The following is a 24,399-nucleotide window of genomic DNA, read 5'->3' as shown; positions in this document are numbered from 1 at the left end:
TGTTTCCATGTTCGCTTCATTGAGAGATGAGAGATACTGTCAAATCAGCACACACTATGCGACGAGTACTTAGTTTCCGACAACGAAAAAGGAATAAGCACATCTTAGTTTCACAGAGCTAAACACTACTTATGCCACGTCAATCTGACTCATGTGTTTGAATCACAACAAAAACCATATAAATCGCGTAAAAACTGTAAATATGGATTACAACTGTAATTAGTAACTTACAAGAAGTTATAGTTCAATAGTACAATTATAACCCTTTGAAAACCATATAACGATTGTTGTATTTTGATGACATTCCACGAGTATGCGAAACAAACCACAAATAGAGACACATTACAATAGAAAATATACATGCTTGAACAATTTTGTGATGTTGTAATACAAAGATATGTTAAAATGTTTTTTCGTTGTATCATGAAATGCTTTGTTGGTATAACTTTGCTTGCGCTAATGTCATAAATCCATTAAAATAAACATTTTAACCACATTTGAAGAAAATAAACAACATAATCATTTTCCGTAAATCATCGGAAAATAAAACAAACATAAAAAAAACAATCACCGATAATCCCTGCACAATATAATTAAATCGAATATGCATAACAAATTTTGTAAACTATATTTAGTGCAATACTACCTAAAGCTTAAAATAATTTCCTTCGTGGAATTCTTCTACAGTCCGATTAAACCACAAAGACAATTTAAACAAACATTTATCATGTATAATGCATATATTTGTTCGAAATTGCTTTTGTCCAAATAAGCTTTACGATTGGGCTGAAATACGTGATATATATATAATCACTTGTAGTGATCTTATGCAATCCGCACGATTTGCAAATATTCAGAGTATTTAATGAACATGGCAAAATTATACATACAACAATGCGTTCTTTTCTTGAATGGCTGAGGCTTGATGAATTTGCTGAAATTTTCATTTTTGTCAAAAGTTTACTTCTAGTTTTTGCTCTCATTTCATGAGAGTCAAAGAACACAATGATGAAATCAACGAGATCTAACAGCATATCGAGTTTTGTTTTGGTTTCAGCTTCAACATAGGCTAAACATTAATACGGATGTGTTCAATGTGAATTAAACGCAAGCTTTACCGATACATAATTCAGCAGGTTATTCACGCTCCTACAAAACCGTACACCTCCAAAACACGTATCTCAAAATCGCCAGAAGCACAAAGCGGTGGGTTATTAAATGTTTGGCACCGGTCGGTTTTGCCGAAACGAATATTTTCATCCATCCAGATAGCTTGCCCCTCTCTGTAAAATACATAATAGTTATGATTTACTCAATTTATTCGTCTCCTCAAAACACTTACCCGCCGCCGATAGTAATCATCTTGGAGTCAGCAGCCATAAATAGCTCAGATGCATGGCCCAAGCCCGTATCACCCTCTATTCCGACCCACGGATATTTGGCACGTTCGGGATAAAGTGAAAACAGAAACGTTTCTCCCGTGCCAAAGTAAGCTTGACGCTGTCCACGATCGTCTTTTAAATTGCGTTCAAACCATCGGGACGAACAGTAAGCACCAAACACCTGGATACGAGAGAAGTAGCAATGTGTTTAAAGTTATCAACATTCATTCGCGCCACCATTCAAACACTTACTTCGTTATTACACGTTTTAATCATTAACAGTGTTGGTTCATGTTGTTCTACTCTAACGTAAAACGTTGTCAAAGAGCATCCATGTTCTTCTGTTGTATACAGTAGAATGGGTTGATACATTGTGATTCTTACTGGTAGCCAAGACCAGAGCGTAAACAGCTGTTGAAAATATCATTCACATTAGGTTTCGATTCGGATATGTTTTCATTTAACGAATTATGAATCATTTTAATCGTTAGAGCAGTCCAACATTAAATTATACATCGAACATATCAGGTATACACAAACATGAGACGAATGTAAATACCAAACATGCAGTTCATAGTGGAAACAAATTGTTTGAATCTATAACAAATATCTTAAGATGATGAATTCCTTTCTCCAATTTTTATGCCGCGATTACTGTCATGCCATGACTTTTGTTCTGTTACATCACACTGCAGTGGATCGAGAAAGGATCCCAACGTCTTAGGATGATATAAAAAGTGTGCAATGCTTGTCAATAAAAAAACTAGCGTTAACAACATCTTAATGAAACAATTAAAGTATCAAAACGCCGTTCACAAAATTATGTTTTTGAATTATGTCCATACTATTCACAGACAGTTACTAAAAAGCTAACAATCTTTGGCCCTTTCATAACATAAATTAGAGCTTAATTTTAATAAAAGCCAAATAAACTTAAAAAGCATGTAAGATGCTCAAATTATAAGAACTATGTTGCAATAATTTCCACATATCTACGATAAGTTAAAAAATAAAATCTACACAAACTGTATCTTATTAGGGCACACTTAGACAATACGTCTTCAACTTACTGTGTCCTGATCACATATTTTACTCTTTATTGCTTGAATTGGAAAAACTCCCATGGACAAGACTCGTACGTCAGGAGAATGAGCCCCCTTTTTAAAAAATGCCCCGCATTTATGTTATTTTTTAAATCAAATATATTTAAATGTTTTGTCAATTGATGCCCGTACACAATGGATGTTATGTTGATAACATTTTGTGGGTTAGAATAAGTATTGATGCACGTTCCCAGATTTGTAGAAATTGATGTTTCCATTGTATCCAAAATGCAGCGTGAATAAAAATAAATACACTTTGCTTCAATCATATGATGGAAAAGAGGAGTATGGAATAATGTGCTTTAGATTTTGTTTTCTATAAATGATCCTTTTATATTAATGTTGTAAACATAATAAATCTGTTTGACAATCATTACCGAAACACACGACTCTAATATGTTGTTATAAGTAGAAAGATCTTTAGACAAACAATAATGCCCTGGATTTAGTTTAATGTTGATTAAATAAATGGAAATGATCAGTTAGAATAGGTATCGATATTATGAACAATTTTGCTAGCCGCAATATGTTAAAAATGAGTATTACTTTTTAGGACGACAACGAAACAAGATGAAATATTGCATCCATCCATATAGTGTACAACAGTCAGCCAGACATAAACAACAATATTAAAAAAAAATCATTTCCATACCATCGCACGGCAGGTATCTAAACCTTCTCGATATTTCTGTGCTTTTCGATTATTGCCAAGTCAAAGTTGATACGAGACACAAACGTTTAACGCATATTGTCCCATCCCAAAAGTATATCGGCAGGTAAAAAGATTGGAAACAAAGAAAAAGGTATATTTCAATGTTTACAGTGCATAGTACACCTAAATTAGAGGAAAGTGAAATTATTCACGCCGTTACGTTAAAACCGTTACGTTTGTTAGTTATATATAATCATCATTCATGGTTGATAGTTACCAAGGGATTTTTGTTAAATTTGCCAATTCATTACATTCTAATTCAACGGAATAATTCCAAATTTATGATACGTTTAAGTACTAATTTGCATCAAGGGGTTTTCTATCGTCTAGTTATTTTAAAGAGAAACGCATTTTTTTTATTACTGTACTTCTTCTTTTTATGCAGCACATTACACTTACCTCCCGAATCGTTAAGGTGTGAGACATCATTTGTACGTTGATCTGGGATTGACTCGTTGGTAAATTATCGCTAGAACGTGATCTTACCATTTGCTTCGGCCCACTTAGTACTGACTTACTCTTTAGTAACATTTCAGTCTTCAAAAAAACTCTAGATATGTACGTAGAACTGAAAACAAACATTTAAACAATTATTTAGTGCAAACATTTCAAAACATCAAATCGATTCGTCTCACCTAAGAGCTCTAATACTAAAAGCTGTCCGGAGCAGCTTTGCCGGTGAGACTGGTATATTTTTACAGAACTTTGGAAGGGCATTATCGATGTCATTTTTTATCGCATCTGTGTCCCACTCGGAATTACTGCTGGTAACGTGTTTGTGAAAAAGTATCAATATAGCCAACGATACGCGATAGAAAACCTTAATTCCCTCGTGGAAAAAGCAATCCATTACTCGTACAAGATGCGGGAAAGGTAATCCACCTAATATCCACCAGCACCAATCCATGAAGATCGATTCAGGCTTTTGTCCGTTGCACATTGTCGATAGGTAATTAACAGCAGATTTCTGTATTAAAAAAAAAAACATTATGATTTTTTGAGAACTACTGAAACTAAAATAGTAGTGCTAACCGCATGTTTTTTGGCAATTTGCATCACAGTCTTCCACGTGACCTCATAAAGTAACTTTGTTTGAGTAATAAAAACTTTCTCCTTCGGGGCGACAAGGCTGGCCATACAGTGGTAGCATTCTTCCTCTAAAATAAACAATAATACAGAAAAACACATTATTAGGTATTGACATTTTAACGATTGCATTACATTTTAATTAATTTATAGAGACTGCCCACTTTATGAAATAAATGAAAGTGTATCGACTACTGAAGCCATTCGCTATCTTCATGGTTTTGATATTATATTATGATATTATCTTAGCCTAGTATTCGTTTCTGCTTTCTTCATGATTTGAATGAATGTTAACCAATAACACTGAGACATATTAAACGAGAGTCTATGATGAAAGGTGACCCACGTTAAACTACCAACGGTGAGCAGATTCGGACTGTACTGCCCGGACTTAGTAACTGTCAATCGTATTGTCTAGTAAGAAAAAAAGGGGTAATTACATTACAAGTAAACGTTTGTATGTTTTTAACTAGAATTGGCAACATTTGGATCAAAGAAGTCAGACATAGTATTTGTCATATATAAGCACATACCAGTAGATTTTACAAACCACATTCCCGTTTTTATCGTTCCATATTATCATTCATCGTGATTCCACTTATGTTACAAAACACAACTATTGAAAACGTCGCTCTACACGCAGGAAATTGCTATCAGATATGTATATATTACTAAAAATCGACGTTAACATAGCCAAGTAATTTCGTCCCAATATTCGTTTTGAACAGAGTGAACCGCTACTCGCACTTTGTAATAAAGTTTAAAAATCACTTTGCTTTATCAATTGTTCGAACAATTCAAACGGTATGATAATAACTCGTACAATATATCCCGATAGTACAATATTGTACGATTAATTGCGTCTTTATCTCAAATGGCGAGAGAGGTAAGTATGAAACACCAACATGCAATAAAATAAATCTGAGTTATCAAAAATCAAGGTTTCTTATCGACAAGGAAGCAAGAGTATCAAAGTAATCGGACAAATCTATTACATTCAATGAAATAAAATCAACGTGCCTCAAAATATTTGATTTTTATCTCATTCATTTGCAACACCCAAGGTTAAATACATAGAAACATGCTAGTGAAACAGTAAAATTGAATCAAGCTAGTAAACAAACATTGTAATAATATTGTAATAATAGGAAAGTTAACACCCATTAAAATGACAATCCTTTGAACCATATGATATCGGTTACAGTTTCACATTTCGTGCGGAAGGGAGATGAATCTCCACAAAACCCGTTCATTCCCTTCTGAATATTCATATGATGTACACTTGTGTCAAACAAAATGATTGGTAGTTATGTACCAATCATTTTGGCATATTGTCATTCGTGCCATGAGATAATTGGATACTCTCGACGGCCACATTTACATGTGCTGATCATATTTGCATGTGCTATACGTCATTGGACATCTTTTATAATAAACTTTTTTTTAAATATACCACGTGAGCTAAATAAGCCAAATTTTAAAATTTGTCTAACTTCTGCACAAAACAAAAACATATAATTAATTCATTTTCTATCGCTAATTATTACCAATATTTCAAACAGTGTATCGGATTCATTATTCTACCAGCTGGATAATAAGTTAACAAGTTAAGATAAATAACAAGTTTTGATCAGCTGGATGTAGCGGATAATTTACATTATTATATCTACTGTACAATAGTCATTACAGCATAATTTCTATAATTCGTTCCTTTTGCCGTGTACTTACCAGACATAAAGTGTAACAAAATGGAAGTAATAGGGTAGAGCGTAGGGCTGTACGTAATGTCTGGACAGGCGTAACCGAGCACACTTACTACTCGATCAGCCACCGCTCGACCTTTCCGTGTCAAATGATAGGGCAGACAATGTGTTGAATCGACGAACGGTGGCAGCATTATAGGTTTCTCGGGCAATTCTGTCGTACCGAAAACCTATCAAACAAAGCATTTGTTTATTAGTTTAAGATAAGGAAATGCACTTCTTCTCTATTGGTTGTCGCATCCAACACAAGTTTACGATGCAATGTTCTTACGTACCTGATTCACCATATCCCAATAGAATCCGTCCAGCATCGTTTTTCCAACGTGATGTTGGGCGCATAAAGCTGGCCATAGCTGTGAACGAATCGGTGAATTGGTGGGCCATGAGTTTTCTCTTAACACTATCTTTGCTTCTCGTTTTTTTCCTTGTTGAATGAGTGATTGCACGTCTTGAAACGATTTCAAGTTTGGCTTTTTTCCTACAATTGAGCAAAAGAGATAATTAGTAGTGATACCTTTAAAAGTGATTTAAAATATGTTTTAATTGGGAAGTATAATTTGCATGGTTGCACACTGTATCAAACATTAGCATTACACTTTCGATCATACACACAGCTTTCTGGTCAGTTGTTTTGGGTACAAAATTACTAGTGATATTTATTAACTATACTAAACAATTCCAATTTGTAACCATCTTGAACATTATTCTGCCATCCATGTTCGATTGAATAAAAACACAATAGATCGTTGTGTTTGTATTTGTTATTCGTGTATTTGACTAATCGAAAAACAATTATTAGAGTCTGAAATTCATATAGCAATCCAACGAAGCTATTTCAACTAAAAGATACGTAAATAATAATACACAACGCAAGGATTCATACTAAATATGCTCATCTCAGTCATCTAATCTAATATGTATGCACCTCGCTCATTCAACGCCATATTATATAATCACTAACGAAGTTGTATCAGCTATACTGATCAATATAAAAAAAAAACATTCACACTTTATTTACTTGTTCGTTTGAATTTGATCCTTGAATACGCTACACATGCCTGACTCATCACGTTTATACGAATTTAGTAATGTACACACTATTCACAGTACTGTAATGGCTATTACACAGTATCCTACCTTTCGATGTCAATAGGTGGATGTCGAAACAGGCACATTTTGTAAGCCTTGAAGATTGCAAATATTGCAGCTCTAGGTACAAATCACAATCAGGATCAATATAAACCGATGCTCGTTTGCTAAGATTTTCCAAAGATATGCCTTCCGGCGTTTTTGCAACCATTCTGTGTCCTTTCAACTGCCTATTTTTATTGCAGATTCAGTAATAGGAAAGTCAGCAGTAAAATGCTACATACATATGTGCGTACTAACGAAGCACCGCATACATAATTCAATACATTATTACCATCTGATGGTCACATAACCGATTGAGTTGAGTAGTAACGCAATGTTACCGATGAATTTATTGCACACGGATCAGCGGTGGTGTATAAGAGCAAAAGCATGACACTTCACATTGGAAAACTAACTCGCACTATTGGAGGACACATACAGCATGACTTTCCCACTTCACGATGGAATTACCACTTCACTAAAAGGTTTGCGCTTCAAACTTCAATCTTTTCAATTGTATATTGTTTTTGGTTTTGGATGGCAAATTTCAAGTAATGCGGATAACCACAGTGTATTACGGTTTGTTCATTTACAAACTTAAGCTACACAATAAATATAGCACAAGCGGAATAATTTACGCATTGATCAGTTTTGCAAAAACAGCACACCACATTTATGCAATTTGCATTTTTACTTCAATTGTTAACGAATCACCACATCTGTTTTAGCGTTGAAAAACACAATTCTTCCGACGTAATAAACGATCTGCGCGTACTGTCAATCGTTTTCTCACTGTAGCAATTCGATTGCCCGGCACGAATAGACTGTTAGACCGAACCAAAGATCCCGTACGTCGTTTGGAAACGATCGAATCCAAACAGTGTTGGTGTTGACTGTTTCTAATGTTTACATACTGTATATGTCGGTATAGCTGCTTGTGTTCTGATTGATAAGGTCTATTGATGGTCGTGAGCGGTACAACAGTGAACGACGCGCTTCTTTCTGTTCACGCTTTCAAGCTTGTGTTAATAGTAGTGAGATTTGTGCACTCAACAGATTCGAATGTGGCGTTGACATAGTCACACACATTTACAGTCTATTTTATAAGCACCCACCGACTCCGAGCCATCTTACCGTCCTTTTTTCAACTAAATTTCAAAAAAACAAAACGCAACGATCATATGTCATCATGATTTCATGATTAAGGCCAATCACATACTCAACTGCTAAAGATGTTCATTTTAAACACCTACATCTGGTGTTTTAGTCATCCATTTTTTCGTGCAGTTCACCCATGTAATAATGGAATTATAATAAGCGAATTGCACTATAATTAGGACTAACTATAGTCCGACTCGGTTACATGAAACATAGCTCGGTCACATAGCTTTAAAATTTTGTATTTTTTATGAGGTTAGCAAATATGTTGACGTATAATCTACAATAAAAAAGGTCTCATTATTTCAGGGGTATTTTTTGCATCATTCTTATGTTAATATTCAAAACCGCTGATTCAAAATTTATCATCTCCAAATCAAAAGACAATTCCAATAAGAACACTTTTATTAGCATTAAGTGGTATACCATCACTACCAAGGTTAAAGTCTAGAGTATAGGCTCATGGATTATCAAAAATCCTGTCAATCAAAATGTGTCAAAACAATTTAAAAAAACCGCTATTATTCTTCTCTGCGCTTTCCGAGGTCATGAAAATTCAAATATTCAAAATTTACTAATCTGGGCACACGATTGTAGCCGTACATTTTTCAAAACAGTTGCATAAGTGTAACATACATTTACATACGTGATATTTTTCTATTTACACACTTTTCTTCGATTGTATTTATTTAGTATAATTTATGTTTCAATTTAAATTATAATTGAATGGCGTGATGTTACATCATCATTCACTTACCATTCTATTTTACATTCGAATCGTACATATGATTCCAACTTGTCCAACTTCCAACTAGTTTAACGTGTAATCGTACACATAAGTAAAGGACTATCTACATTTAATTTTTCGTTCGCAGCACGAACATTATTAGTCACATGTTCTAACATGCTTTTGCAACTACTTAACAAGAAAAACAAAAACGTGACACCTCTCTATCGATCGTCATCAAACGTGTGGCGCTTACCATAGCGCGTTCATTGATGACTCAAATGTAATCTGATAAATTTAACAAACAAGCATAACCATGTCCATCTATCATTCCTATGGATACAGAATGCTTAAACTGACGAGTTGTTATGAACTGAAAGAAATTTGTTTAGTAAGGAATCCATCCATTTTGGCACGATCAATTGTACTCGATTTTCCTTTATTCTACCTTTCAAAATTTTATTAATAACCTAACAAACTTGCAGGGCTAACAAGTTAATGACGTACTATGAGAGACCATTCAGTTGTACCGTGATTGAACTCAGTATTCGTCTTCAATCGACCGATCAATTTTGCATCAATAGCGGTTGGGCGCTTGAATTACTCATGGTTCAAAATAAAACATTTTAATTAAAACAGTACACGCTCATCAATTTCTTTACGTTCACGATCGGCCAAAACATGCTAACCACTTCTTCGCACCTCACAAACACTACTGTAATTCATTCGTGACTACGCGCGGCTTGAGCCAAATGTGTAAGAACGGTTCTTAGTAGCATCGATGCAAATACAGAAATAAACTAGCGAGATGATCTTTTTCATCACCACTACTACTATTGCGACCACTAACAGCATCAACTACGCTAAAAACAAACTCTAAGTGATAATAAAAAAGAAACAAGGCGACCGAGTGCGGAAGATCGTAGGATATGCAGAACGATCGAACATACGAATCAGTGCTATAAATAACCTGATTCAATCGGTTTTGAACAAAAGCGCCACCTCAAAAATACACAACCGTTCAAGGGAACTAAAACACTATGCATTAGCTTAGCAGAACTGTAATATTACATGAAAATTGTTCTGTTTTCTAACGCTACACTATCATTACATACTTCACGGTACGTTGGGATTCTATTCGCTATGTTTTATTTTTTGCATTGCAGCTTTTTAGTTTGGCTATTCAAACGAAACGACCCATATATACCACTTTTTATGCTTTTTAGTGTATTTAGAATCAGAACCGACTGAGACTTCATCTAGCTGTGACACTGTAAATTTGGCTGTACGTACACTGTCCCGTTTCAGCTCAAACATGTAAACACACACGGTCCGGATAGTACAACGTCGAAAGATCATCGATCACTAACGAACAGCACTCTCACTTGTACCGGATCGTTGTACCGTCTGTCTGACATTCTTCTACTAACACTAGACAGCCTCTAAAGCTTGGTGCGTATATGCATATGCTGTAAACCTTACGAATGGCTTCTTGTTCTTTGACTATCTTTGTGTACTGTATCAAACCAAGATGGCAATTAACTTACCTCAAATATGCCGACTCTCATGTACTAAATCAAGCGCTAGCTATACTTATCTTGTGCAAACAGTTTGTTTTGCTACTATCGCAGATTTTAGCTGAGACATCTACACTTACTTCCTTTCTAACTAGCTCCTTTTTTTAAAAAGTATTTACTTTGTGTACCTTATAAAAGCATACAAATACGTTGGGAAGGGGGTGAAGGGAGAGGGGGAGAGGGTGTACATGTCTCTTACACATTGATCTTCTAATTCGAAGTAAGTACTTCTATTCTAATAAGTACACCAATTGTACTATTTACTATACTACTCTTCTTTTGGAGCATATATTTCATGATAACAACCTTGCGGATATTGCGCCTATTCGGATGGAAATCGATCCTGTCCGGCATTGTAGGACCGTGTAGGTGCGGCTATACCCACCCAGTCACCCTATTGGCTATGCTATATTCATGTATTTTGTTATGCTAAAAAGATTTGCTAAAAATATGAATAAACTTTTACTGACTTTACAACTATATAATGTAGAAATTACGATGTATAAACATTGGACAAGGTATCGAGCAAATACCTATTGATTCAGATACAGAACATAGTGCTTTGCAATAATCTTCTTTCAAATCTATATTTACGAATGTATAGTTTCTTCACTAATCAACGCAACGTAATTATATCACTTTATGTGCGGAAAATTTGTATCATGCGGAATGTGTTTATATCAATTACTCAATATGTGGTAAAAATGTCACAGATAAGGTACTAAATATGTATATACTGCAAAAAAATATGTATCAAAACGAAATATCTTAGCTGCAAATATATTTTCTATCTAAATTATAATACTGTTTTTAAATTGCTCTTCATTTTGGACTCAAAACTAAATGCCAAATTTTGGCAGTCAAATTTTGGCTCAGTTTTGAATGAGAACAGCATTATTCAAAACTTGCAAGATGTTTTTCAACAGCTGTCATTATTTGTGACAGCTGGTTCGTTCAAAGCTCCTAGTGCGGCTGTTGAATAATGCCGTTCACTTTAGAAACACTTTTGGTCCGGAAAACAGTGTAAGTAACATCTCATTGAAAAACAGACTGTAATAATTGTTAGATTCTTGTTAAAAATAAATGCAAAGCAAGTATCAAACAACCGCTGGCGTATGAATGAAAATAGCTTACCGTGTTGCGTAATAAAATTCAATCATAACCATAATACACTGGATTGGCTGAAGCTTTGCGGTCACAGCTTTATATCGGTTCTAATAACTTCGCTCATCATCTTAGATTTGCTCTACACATTCGCAGCGGCGTCTATGCCTCGGGAAGTTGCCTATGAATTGCCCTGTTTCTTATTTGTGAGTGAGTCTGTGTGTGTGTGTTTTTACTACTCTAATTGAGTTATCGTACCCATTTTTACGTATCGCACACCCTTATCACGCACCCAGACCTTTGACTTTCGCCTACTAATACAACGTCTCTTCCATTTATCTGCTCCAATGTCTGGTCGTAATACATGTTTACCGGCTTTCAAGCATCAAATCTACGCTGTGTTTTTTTTTAACTCTTATGCCTTTAGCAGTATGTGTGGCAACGGATCACCACCATAGGCGCCGTATCGGCAACGTATCGTTACACAAAACAACACTGTGATGAATGCTCAAGCGCAATATAGCTGCGGCTGAGAGTTGCGCTCACCAATACTACATTTCTACGCCCACGAGCATGTGTGTCAGTCACGTGGCTATAATCAGCTGATACCATCAACAACACACCCAATAGATCTTGCTTAAGTATTTAAATGCCCTGTCTCATTCTCACTAGTGTCGCGTATACAAACTGAAAAGCACGACATCTTTCATTTGCTGTGCCGGATTCTATTCTGTTGCAAGATTAGCGAATGAATGAATGGAAGAAACCATTACTGATTTATTAACTATTATGTGCAAGCTCTTCATCGTAACAAATACTCTGCATATTGTTTACACCATGTAACCTCTATCATGTTGTGCGTTACTTCTTTTGATATTTCATATATTTTACGCTTCGAATGGAAATATTATAACCGCAGCCTATCCAACACATAGAATAAGGGGTTTGAACATAATGAGTGAATAAATTCACTAACAAATTCATAAACACCGTGCCATTGTCACCAATGATTTGTTTGCAGTCATCGATCTTTCCGCTTCTCCAGAGCCATCTATTAGAAACATCTTGCAACACACATGCTCTAAACTTTGAAAAGCTTCGGTCAACTCGACACTTGACACCGGATTCTGATTACCGATCACTAATCAAATGAGATCTGTTTTATGGAACATACTATTTTAACTTGTTATAACATTCCTCATATTTTGAATCATCGAATACTGCTTCCATATGAGAACCATAAACAAATAGCTAGTTACGTGATCGGTTACGGTGTATACGACAAACAACTGTTGCTAAAATAATGGTCTAACGACACCTCCTGACATCACCGACTGAATTCCATGAGATTCGGGAAGTAAAATACAATTTTCTATTCGCTGATATAACTTTAAGCTTACTTACCGGGCGGTGTATCCGTTAGCACAGAAATGTTGGAGGTATCGACATGGGGCGCAAAGGCTTCGTAGATGTCAGACTCTTCCTCGATTCCACTCAGCTGTTCCGCTCCGATAGCATTCACTGGCATGATGGAGTGTTAATCTTAAGTAACTGCTACAATTGTGCTGGCCAGTTTACGTATTTCCGTCGAGTTTTTCTTTGCAACAACAGCCGAACCGAGAAATCACTGATTATGTACGACAAATTGTATGTATTCGCTCAACACATTTAATCACACACAAAGCACTCTTCTAACACACCGGCGCAGATTGGTGAATTTTAAAACGTGTCATTCGAGCAGCAAAACATTCGTTCATCAACAGCATAGACACACTTCATAACAGCTACTGCATTTCCAGTGTCTAAGGTGGATCGCTTACAAGGTCCGTATGCGTAGTAATGGTGTGTGCCTCTTGCTGCCAATCTGCCTATCTGTCGTCTATCTATACCGTATCGGTCCGATGTTGTTCCAGCTCAAATGATAATAAAGCACGGCTCTACGCGCCCACGATAACGTTTGATTTTCTTCTAACGCACCAGCACACCTCTGCTGCCTGACTGACTTTTAAGTTCTCCTCCAAATGGTAACATCAATTTTTAAAAACTTTTACACTGTTCAATAATTGATAAACTGTTTACAGTCACAGATTATTATTTTTCTACTAGATGATGATGATGATTTTTTTATTTCCCGTTTCAGTACAATGTCATCGACATTCCGTTCATGTGGTCACTTGGATGTTTCTATTACTTACGAATTGTTCACAAATGACTAGAATTCACCTTGCCTTTTTAAGCGTCTGCAGGCAACACTTACTTTATTAAGCTTTCTTTACTGTTTCTAATCAATCACTTCACTTTACCACACAACATTTATCGAAGGCCGATTCCGTCACTGTGCCGAATCTCTTCATGGGGACACTAGCACCCCTGGCCGGGCGCGAAATGCATGCATCTCGTTGATAGTTTGTTCGACAGCTTATGTGAGATCTTCAAAGAGCATTATGAAACCTGTCAAGATAAGAGTTTTAAAATTCACATTGATTAGCATGCAGTTTATTTATTATTTTAAAAATATTTTAAAAATCTTCTGGCTTGCTTGTACGAGTAAAGCTTTTAATCTAATTTCCATTACATCATTACTACGCCAATTCCGTATGAAATCACATGATGACACATAATATCTTACATAACTCTTGTACTGGCCAATGTTGGATATAGTTTAAAAATCTAAATATTTGTAAATAGTACAACTATATGAAATTAATTTTGTTGTTACTTATTAATCAGTAGAATTGCGGCCATAATCTACAGTTGCAAGGGAAATCCCAATATTACTCATACCTGCGTAAAGGCCCTAACAATCCCTGAATGAGTCATTTTGCAATCAAACTACACTGTTACCGTGGCGTACAGAGACGACTGCATGAAATCTGATGGATGCACCTGAAATGGTGCTATCATTATCATGGTTAACATTGCTGTCATTCCTTCGTTACTTCGTTGTCCCTTCAATGATCCTACACGGCGTAGAACGTTTGCCTACATGAATTACCCCCCACTCACAAAGCCACGTCCAGTTGTGGTACCAGTTTCAATCGACAGACACTGGCGCTTCGACGTCCGACGTCCTTCCGCTTGCTTAGGAAAATCCGTCTTTGATTCAGTAATAAAAATTCAATCACAAATCAATATCACACCAATACATGTCAGCTACAAAAGGATCGACTCAGCGAACCACGATTTGACGACATCATATTTTAGCTAATACCATTTGCGACAAAAAATTGTGGCGCTCAACCCGATCAGTATGCGTGTGAATTGAAAAATCCAGGCTAATTACAGTTGTCATTGCTGTTAATACCATTTCGAGGGATGCAACCTTTAAACAACTTATGGTTCAGCCATACAATTCCGCTAAGATAGTAAACCGATTGCCAGTAACTAGTCTGCCTTCAACGCACCACTCTACACTTGAATCCGACTTCAAACCAAACAAGTGTTTGCATTCAATCTATGCAATACGCTTGATTCTTGAATGAAATAAAAGAGCGAAAGTTAATAAAAATATCGACAACTGTTTTTAATGCTTCTACAGAGTCAATCCTACAATATATACAATTTTCTTTACATCTTTTCCAAAGCCTGAAGGTTTGGGTCCTTTTAAAGCTAATAGATAAACACTATTGCATATGTTTTTTTTATAAATTATAGAACACATACGAGCTTCAGTCATTGCGACCATTCATATGATACAGTGAATGATGGTAAATTTGATCGTATGTGTTAGCTACAGTTTCAGCCAAAGGCTTTTTTCGCAAACTTGCCCTGCTGCAGGGTATGCAACGAGACAAAACCAACGGATATAAATAAAACATTAAACGCATTACTGTCGTAAGGAGAAATGAAAGCGACAAAAGAAAAAAAAACAACAACAAATGCCGTACTAATACAGCCACAATTGCGTTGACACGCCTTTCTCAAGAGCAGTAGAGAGATTTTTCCTATATTGTTTCAAAACACAACGGAAAACAATCCAATTGCGGTAAACAATTGCATTTAAAGTCGTTAATTAGTTATGTCCGTCTACATTACGCCGCTCGTTTCGTCTGCTAGCCCTCAAATTACTTATATCTATCGCATATAATAAAAGGCTTTTCCACCTCTTCCTAGGCTGGATTGACAATGCAAGCTTATTTAACTTTTTTTTATGTAATTCAATAAGGAAATATTATTTTTGAAATTAGTTAAGGAATTAGTTGCTTACAGGTTAACTCATAAGAAAGGTGAGCTTAGTAGTCCTTAAAACAGGCAGCCCTCCATTTGATTGTACACATAATGATTGGCTACCTAAAACACAACTTTAGCGTAACCGGTCAATGACTCCCCCGAGACATTAGAGCAAGCAATAAAGAAAAGGTAAAAACGTTACCTACTCTTAACATTTTTGCTCTGCTTTGTGAGTACGACACGGCTAATCGATAAAAACACACACCACACAACTGGTCACACGGGGGTTGTTATCCATGCTCTGCCCAGTAGCGGCTGCGTGCAGATCCGAGCCACTGACGACATTTGGTGACGCCATCGTAGACAATCGGTGCCTGAACGATACCAAGCCACATGAAGAAACCGGATCATGGGTACGACAACAAACGTTACTCTACTGCCACGGTGTATCGATTTTGCTTGTTCAACGCCGTAAGACCCCATCGCCTGCATAATGCCGAAACAGCAAGTGGCTACACACGAACAGCGGACGCAATTTCGCAAATTTTCATCATCTTAATAGTTAGTTCTGACGCATTATAATGGAATCAATTAAGGAAAAGAAGAGAAAATAAGAACGACACAACATCGTCGCCGTGATTCCTTTTCATACACTCATGAGTGATTGAACCGATATGATTTAAGACGGAATCTTAAACAGCTTAGTCTTAGATTTTTTAAAAATAAATATACTTCATTTCATATGATTTGAAACACTGAACTTGTTGCCCAATTTCCCTATTGCTTACCTTCCACTTTAATTGTTTAACTTCTTTAAATTAACTCTGCTCAAAGGAACACTGTCGAGTACGAGAACAATAGTGAGGAACGGTGTGTTCTATGTTCAGATCCCAACTGTAGACAGCACCCAGGACGAATACTTGTAGAGTGGCTCTACACGAGAGTCCTGTGTGCGCTGAACAACGATTCTTTCGATTTAGCTTTTCCTTTGCGGGAACGAATTCAATCGCTTCCAAGAAGGAAGAGTCGGATGTTTGAAAATGATGAATTGGCGTGCGATGAACAATTTGCTTGCCACAAATTCCCGCAAATCAATAATGAATGAATCACTTTGTCATCAAGCAAGTCAAAACGCTTTTACACAAACGTACGGTGGCAGTTTGGTGGCAGTACACACACTGTGGATGCAGATCTCCTGTGTTTTGATTTCGAACCAAATTTGGTCAGCCGCTTAACTGGTGATTTGCTATTGTGAACACTCAAACAATACTTTCGAACTGTAGATTATTGCTTCATCGAGCAGAGGAGATTTTCATGCCTCATAATCTGGAAAGGAAAAGAAGGATTCAATTTCGCACAGCCCGTTATCACGTAACAAGACACATTCAACTAGAACACAAACAAAACAATTGATGATAAACACGAGTTGCACAATTCCGAGCCGGAAACCAATAGTGGACATTTGCGTTTCACAGCATCTTTTTTTACACATACTGCAGTTGTATAAACGCCCACATAATAGGGCAATAATTCATTGCGTACGATACAAAACGATAACGTTTGCGGTGAAGGCAATTCCTACACTAACCAGGATCAACAACAAACAGCCAGAAGACTAGGAACACTGCACTTCAAAGGGACAGATTCGCATCTCAACCTTTTTTTTTATTTTCATTCTCGGCAACTGCATTTTGTTTACGAGACCTTTTTTATGACAATGACTCTTCGACGTCAGGCATCAAGTATTTTCACTTTTTCCTTTAAAAAAACACACTACATGCAAGCAATTGAAACACTGCGAAACATAAATCACAACAGGCTCGTCACCTCAACAAGCAATTCTGATTCCTTTCTGGTTGACTGTGGAGAGAGGGGGGTGCAATCCAACAGTGTGGCCTGATTTGCTTAGAACTGTGCTACTGCGGTAGGCGACGTTGTTCTCAACGATGAGTATTTCACTGTACCAATTATTATTCACTTTCTCCACGCGATGGACACAGAAGAATAATCATAAAATTGCCTATTGCGAGTCACAGCGCCAAGTTTTATCAAAGTTTCAGATGAAAACGAAGAAGTTTGTACATAAATCTTGCGCACTCGGACGTTTTCTTTCGTTTCTACTTTGCACACACACACAGTTGCAATAAGCTGCTGTCAAACACTTGTGTCAAACTGCTTGTTGACAAAATGCACTGTGGTCTCGCTCTATGCTATTTTGGATTTTTTTTTTCGCATTTGTAAAAGGATTTTACCTTTGGCTCCCACTACTAGCTTACACGATCTAAAATCTTGCTTCAACAAAGAGTAAATACTTCATTTCATCAATTTTTCTTTATTTCGTTTATTTCATGTTTTTTTAGTACTATTCACGCGAATCAGAAATTTCCTTGGAAAAATGTCATTCAAATAAACGTGAAAAGTAGCTGCTTAGGATGCTATATGCAGCTGCTAACCAGCGACCAGGGAATTTATTATTACACACGATTGCTAAAAAACGCTTTTAGATTTTCTGATAATTTAAAAATATTCCTATTCACATTTCCCATTTTGGCGTCTTTTGTTCGTTACGTTCTAGGGTGTAAAAATACGATACATCTTTTAGAATCATCATTTTATTTCATATTCTTCTTTCCGTAAGTGGTGTTCGATATTATTTGCATAATTCCTCGGCCGTTGGAATTGCCGTTGAGGAAAAATAATGTTTAATGGTAATCCTCTACTGTACAGATATTTCTTTCAGAACACAACCATTTATTACAAATCAGTCAAACCCAAAAGGGAACAAAAGGGAGCCCCATTATCGGTGTTATATTATCACTATATTTGTCATTAGAATTGCACAATTGTAAGTCAATGTCAGATTCAGTAAGTGAAGTGATGTAAAAGAGATTTCATAGGAATGGTCCATTATGATAGTTGCATATTTAACTTTACCCGGCTTGAACAATTTCCTAATTTTCTTAACTTCCTCGTTAATTATTTTTGCAATCTATCCGCGTGTCATGGCTTACTTGAGACTCGGTATCAGCTTTTTGAAATCAAATTACACATATCGTTATTTTTCCTATTCAGTGAATGCGTTAATCCATTCAGCTTAAATGTTTTCGTAGTTTTGCGTGATGCTTGGTGCTTTGTTCCTATTAAATCTATTGTGCCGACAAATCGATGTTTGAGTGTACTCTTGGGCTGAACTAGTTGCATGCACAAAGCAGGATCACCGGAGAAGTCTAGAGCAGAAGACAAATGCAGCTGTGGGGCCTGCACGGAGCTGAACCGAACATCAACTGATGCAAAAGATGTATCAAAAGATAACCTGCTAGTCATGCTGATTCCAGTACTAAAAGTGTTGAAAAAATTGACATTAATATTAAAATACTGCAAATACCAAAGTTGTAAATTACTAACAAAATAGAATATCTATTCATACTTACTTCTGTTCTACCTTGGATTGCGCGTTTCGACCCCATAAGCTCATAGTCACCTGACCGTTTAGATCAATCGATATTGCTCCGGTAGAACTGAGCGCCAGCGTTACACCATTGTGCGAAGCAAACCGTTCTTCGTTGTCTTGCAACAGTGTGATGGCCTGGTAGGCTGGTGTAGGCTCCGATGCTGTACCGCTCCAAACATGTCCCATCAATTCTCCCTTACCGTTGAAAAATTCCAACGGCCTCATTACCACGCCCTGCACCGACAGCTCCATACCAGCTGTTGTATCTTCCTCTTCGTTATTGTCTGTTATCTGTTCCTCGTCATTGCTACTAACAAACGACGACATTCCTCCTGCGTACAACCCTAGCGTGAACAAGCTCATCTTTTCGTCGCTTACATCCAGGGTCAAATCAACGATGCCACGTTTCAACACACCTCCACTCATCTCTTGCAAGCTGGTAAGCGAGGCATTAAATGACGGAGCGGTCGAAAATTTGCGACTTAATGCCGTGGATAGTCCCTTGGGAGCGAGTATGTTGTAGTTGTTTAGAAGGCCATCTTTTTCGATAATATTCTTCAGCATTGCTCCAAATTCTGAGCATTGTGCGGCAGCCATCCGCAGTTTCTGCAGCAAATACTGCTTCACTTCGTACGCTTTGTCCTTCGATTTCAAAAATTGTACTAGATGCGATAGCTCATCTTGATCCGGCTTCAGATCCAATAATATATCCAGCGCCAGAGTTCGTGCACTAGAATCATAACGTTTCGACACCTGGAAGAAAATATCTTCGAATTTGGCCCTGAACTCATCGTTCCATAAATAGACAGAAAACGAGCGCAGAGCTTTCATTGCTGCTACACTGACGGCTTTGGTGGATTCTTGAGCAAGTTCTATCAATCTATCCGCTGTTCTAGGGCACTTGAGGTTTTGCAGTCCGCGTATGAATTTAAGCTTACAATCTTCTCTTGAGCATTCGTCGATCTTTTCTTCCAGAAAATTAACCACCTTCTTCACCACTTCTGTCTCATAAGAGTTTCCTTCGAGTTGAGCATATCGACGAGTTACTGCTGCCAGACATTGGATAAGGCTATCGTAAAACTTAACATTCATGTGCTCTTTTAGTGCCATTTCTAACAAATCGGCAACAATTTCCTTTTTTGGACGCGTGCCGATAGCAAGCGCTTGTAAATAACGTTCTGCAAGGAACATATTTTCATCGTCTGAGCTGCTTAGCAATTCTGATTTGGCAGCCTGGTGAGAAGCTATCGTCTGTGCTGCTCCCAGTATATCAACTATTTGACCTTTCATATCATTGGATGATTTTGCTTTGATAATACGCACTAAATCTTCTTTTGTCGCTTTTCGTGCTGCCCGCAACATGTCGACCATTGCCGTAGCAGATGCCTCTTTGCCGACATTATCATTCGTTAGAGAATTTTTAAGCTGCTTAAATACACTGATAATGTTATCGCAATTATTATCTTTGCACGATGATTTATACTCCTCTGTCAGAAGCGTTTCCTTCTCCAGGGACAACTTTTTGACGATCCCTGCAATGTCTGATCCTTCCAGCGTTGACGTTTTTTGAGTGCTTCCTTGCACGTTCATTTGCATGATTGACTCATAGTACGGTCCAAACCGATCCTGTGCGTTCAGCAAGTATTTCACGTAGTCCTGGCTTTTGATTTTTTGTAGCGCGCCGTCCGTAGACACGGTGAAATCCGTACTGCGCGATGTTTTAAGATTGCTTCGTAAACCATATTCCGATCTTTGCATCCGCTTTGCATCGTAATGACAGTTTCCCTTGGACTTGTGATAACGGGTGGAAGAGTGCGATATGTACTTAGTTTCACACTCCCCAGAAGGATCCACCTCACTGTACGTGCCATCTAGCAGCTGATACTGGAACAGGGCACATATTCCTTTCTTAAAGTTTCTCACTGGTAGTGCGTCTGAAGCTTCAAAATAAACCTCTTTGATTTGCCCTAAATTCCACCACGCGTAAAACGGAGATTCTGCTCCAATCATCGTTCCAACTTTGCCATCTGGAATGCTAACAAGCGAGGGATTTTGCACCTACAATAAAACTCATGTTATAGTACTTGTAATATTTAACCGCTCATTTGATTTTGGACTGTGAGCAAACACATTCTAGACAAAATTACCTGAATTTTCAATAACTTTGATTCATCATCGCCCCACACCGATCCCACAATAACCGTTGCATGTGTTTGATACCCAAATGGAAGAGTTGCATTTTTACCGTTGCCCACATGAACTACGTTGGAAAAATCAAACGTTTCCTCCGTTCCAACGCGAAAGGCATCTCCGAAGGCTACAAATACAGCAACATTTGATTATCGTTACCACAAAGAATATACAATTAATTGCTGTGCATCGTTTATATCGTCTCCCGGTATATTTTCATGTTACAGAATAATCCACGCCATAATTACCTGGAGCCACGTATCCGAACTCTGAAATGAAAGAGATGTTAAAAGATGAGCTGATAAGTACAGTAATCTGATTTATTTACACAACATTAACCAGCGGTACACGAAAACGCCAGCACTATCAGCTGATCGCAGGACACGTCATGATGAGTTGGTATTCGTCCTACATTTTACTTGTACACTCATATTATTTCGATTTAATAGCTTTCTATGAATTCTTTTGATTCTAACACATTTCTGACAATTCTCCTCGATTCGAGTTTCGATTTCTTGCATGGCTAGATTTTAGAAATAATAGCTGGTTAATATTCATCATGCGCATCGTGCCGAATTACGATGCTAAATCACATAGAGGTGGATGCACCGTTGTTTTATTTTGTGTACTCTGTCTCTGTCTCGATCATGCAATGTCTCTTTCCTTTCTGTTTTCATTCATGCATCAAGTTCAAGGGGAAAGGTTATCTTATCAGTCCGCTTCTCTTACACCTATCACACAATAGTATGGTAGTTGCTTGGCAACGCCGTAACAACTGCATCTAATGCTTACCGAATAAAGATAACAGGATTGTTAGAAGCAAATACAACTTCATCTTTCTGGTCATTCAACTCTTTCGAAGCGGATCAGAACACAACAACACCGCACGCACGCAATCGCGATCACTCGAAGAATTTATCAGAACCACTTACACTAGCAATGTATTCACTGTGCCACTTACAGCGCTTAAATTTGTGGCCTCAAGACCATGTTCCACTCTCTGTTTCGGTGATTTCGTGTGTGAATGATCGACGATTAGTTTAAACCGTTGCTCCCAGCATAAATCGTCACATCCTACACCAGAACAAGGTTGGCCCATGTACCACTTTTTTTTGACACATCAATGTTGTTGCATTTTGACAGTTGCTTCACTCATTTGCTGCATACCCAAAAAACAAAATCAAAATACAGCGGAACGTCGTTTATCAGCGAAAACACGTTTATAAAATACGTTTAACGTATTTATTAATAACATGAGTAAAGGGTTGATGTATGTTTTGTCCATCACAAATTTCAACGTTGTTAAACTTCATCTCTATAACCACTTACCCGGTTATTTTTAACTCATTATTTTTATAATTTTTAACTTATAAACTTTTTATTGAAGATTGTCTTGAAAAAATGCCTAGAAAAACGTGTCTTTAAACTGTGGTAAAAAATCAGAAAATTTCAATTTTTTAATGTACTTTAAACAATTAAATCAACTTTTACCCCTTACTTCTATACCCACCAACACGGGTAGGTAATACATACAATAATAGATTGTGGTTTCGGTTTATTCGTTATTTTTGTAGTGATGTATACCAAAGCGCTACAGATTAAGCTTAAACGACTGGAGAATCAAATATCCATAGAAAAAAATGAAAGCTCCATGCTTCAGTGGTTTACTCAATAGATGGCGTAGTATAACTCATCATCATATTGCTCTCCTTTTCTTGCAATACGGTTTTCACCTAGCTTCATCTAATCATGGCCTATATATTCTTTTGACTTTAGAAGTAAAATCTAAAAAATGGTAAAATCTATATAAATGGTCGTGTGGTCAGAAATGTCCCAAGTGCCACAAATCCACTAAACCACCACAAAACGGGTTCTAAACGACTCAAGTTCTCTACCTAAACGGAATATAGAAAGACTTCGTTTAGCAGACGGCAAACGACTCTTGCATTCTAAAAATAGCAAAAAAGCTGATGGCGCTCTCTGTTGGTGGGATACCCCAACCAGTTGAGCTTCATCGCTTGGAGGAGAGCTTTCTCATTTCCTCTGTACTGTTGTATGATTTCGCATTGAAGTTATGCATCGCTAGAACTAGAACGGCGATACGATTGTTTAAATACTAAACTCCAACGGAAACCACCAGCACTGAAGCAAGTGAGATTTGAGTAATGGTCGTTGGTGTTGATACCCACGTATCTGACCACATGACCATTCATATAGATTTTTGCTCAGAAAGTTAGAAGGCTATATAGGTCATGATAAGATGAAACTTGTCGAAACACATTGCAAGAAAAGGATAGCAATATAATGATGGGTTGTAATACGCCATCTATTGATCAAACCAATGAAGCTGTGGAGCTTTCATTTTTTTTTTTCTATGGATATTCAATTTCCCAGTCGTTTAAGCTTAATCTATGGCGCTTGGGACATACAATAATAGATTATGGTTTCGGTTTATTCGTCATTTTTGTAGTGATATGTATACCCAAGCGCTACAGATTAAGCTTAAACGACTGGAGAATCAAATATCCATAGAAAAAAAATGAAAGCTCCACAGCATCATTGGTTTGATCAATAGATGGCGTATTACAACCCATCATTATATTGCTATCCTTTTCTTGCAATGTGTTTCGACAAGTTTCATCTTATCATGACCTATATAGCCTTCTAACTTTCTGAGCAAAAATCTATATGAATGGTCATGTGGTCAGATACGTGGGTATCAACACCAACGACCATTACTCTAAAACTCTGTGGCGATATTTTTCAACCCGGTAGTGTAAACTATTTTTCTATAGGAATCCGCTATACGCGAAAACTCGAGATACGCTATTGCGCTCGGTCCCGT

At 37.1% G+C, this 24,399-nt stretch overlaps 2 protein-coding genes across 10 annotated transcripts; both read right to left on the bottom strand.

Annotated features, from left to right (window-relative positions):
- Positions 1-721: 721 nt before the first annotated feature.
- Positions 722-18,053, bottom strand: LOC120955509 (GTPase-activating protein skywalker). Of its 9 annotated transcripts, none has more exons than XM_040376429.2 (12): positions 17,618-18,053; positions 16,702-17,239; positions 13,148-14,194; positions 6,322-6,524; positions 6,012-6,216; positions 4,230-4,354; positions 3,833-4,164; positions 3,597-3,765; positions 2,453-2,539; positions 1,635-1,793; positions 1,343-1,563; positions 722-1,283 (listed from the first exon to the last, which is right to left on the bottom strand). In XM_040376429.2, exons 3-12 carry the CDS (start codon positions 13,269-13,271, stop codon positions 1,142-1,144), a joined length of 1,767 nt encoding a protein of 588 aa, XP_040232363.1. In that variant the 5' UTR covers positions 13,272-14,194; positions 16,702-17,239; positions 17,618-18,053; the 3' UTR covers positions 722-1,141. The 9 variants fall into 9 exon arrangements, with proteins under 9 accessions (XP_040232363.1, XP_040232360.1, XP_040232361.1 ...); XM_040376426.2 differs by having other exon boundaries at positions 17,741-18,053; XM_040376427.2 differs by having other exon boundaries at positions 17,878-18,053.
- A 625-nt stretch (positions 18,054-18,678) lies between these two features.
- On the bottom strand, positions 18,679-22,677 carry LOC120958065 (microsomal triacylglycerol transfer protein). The gene is made up of 5 exons (XM_040380620.2): positions 22,347-22,677; positions 21,803-21,823; positions 21,512-21,681; positions 19,345-21,422; positions 18,679-19,250 (listed from the first exon to the last, which is right to left on the bottom strand). Exons 1-5 carry the CDS (start codon positions 22,399-22,401, stop codon positions 18,938-18,940), a joined length of 2,637 nt encoding a protein of 878 aa, XP_040236554.2. The 5' UTR covers positions 22,402-22,677; the 3' UTR covers positions 18,679-18,937.
- Between the last annotated feature and the right edge of the window lie 1,722 nt (positions 22,678-24,399).

Source organism: Anopheles coluzzii, chromosome 3 (genome assembly GCF_943734685.1).
Source record: "Anopheles coluzzii chromosome 3, AcolN3, whole genome shotgun sequence".
Taxonomy (NCBI): domain Eukaryota; kingdom Metazoa; phylum Arthropoda; class Insecta; order Diptera; family Culicidae; genus Anopheles; species Anopheles coluzzii.
This window is presented reverse-complemented; position numbering and strand designations above follow the sequence as displayed.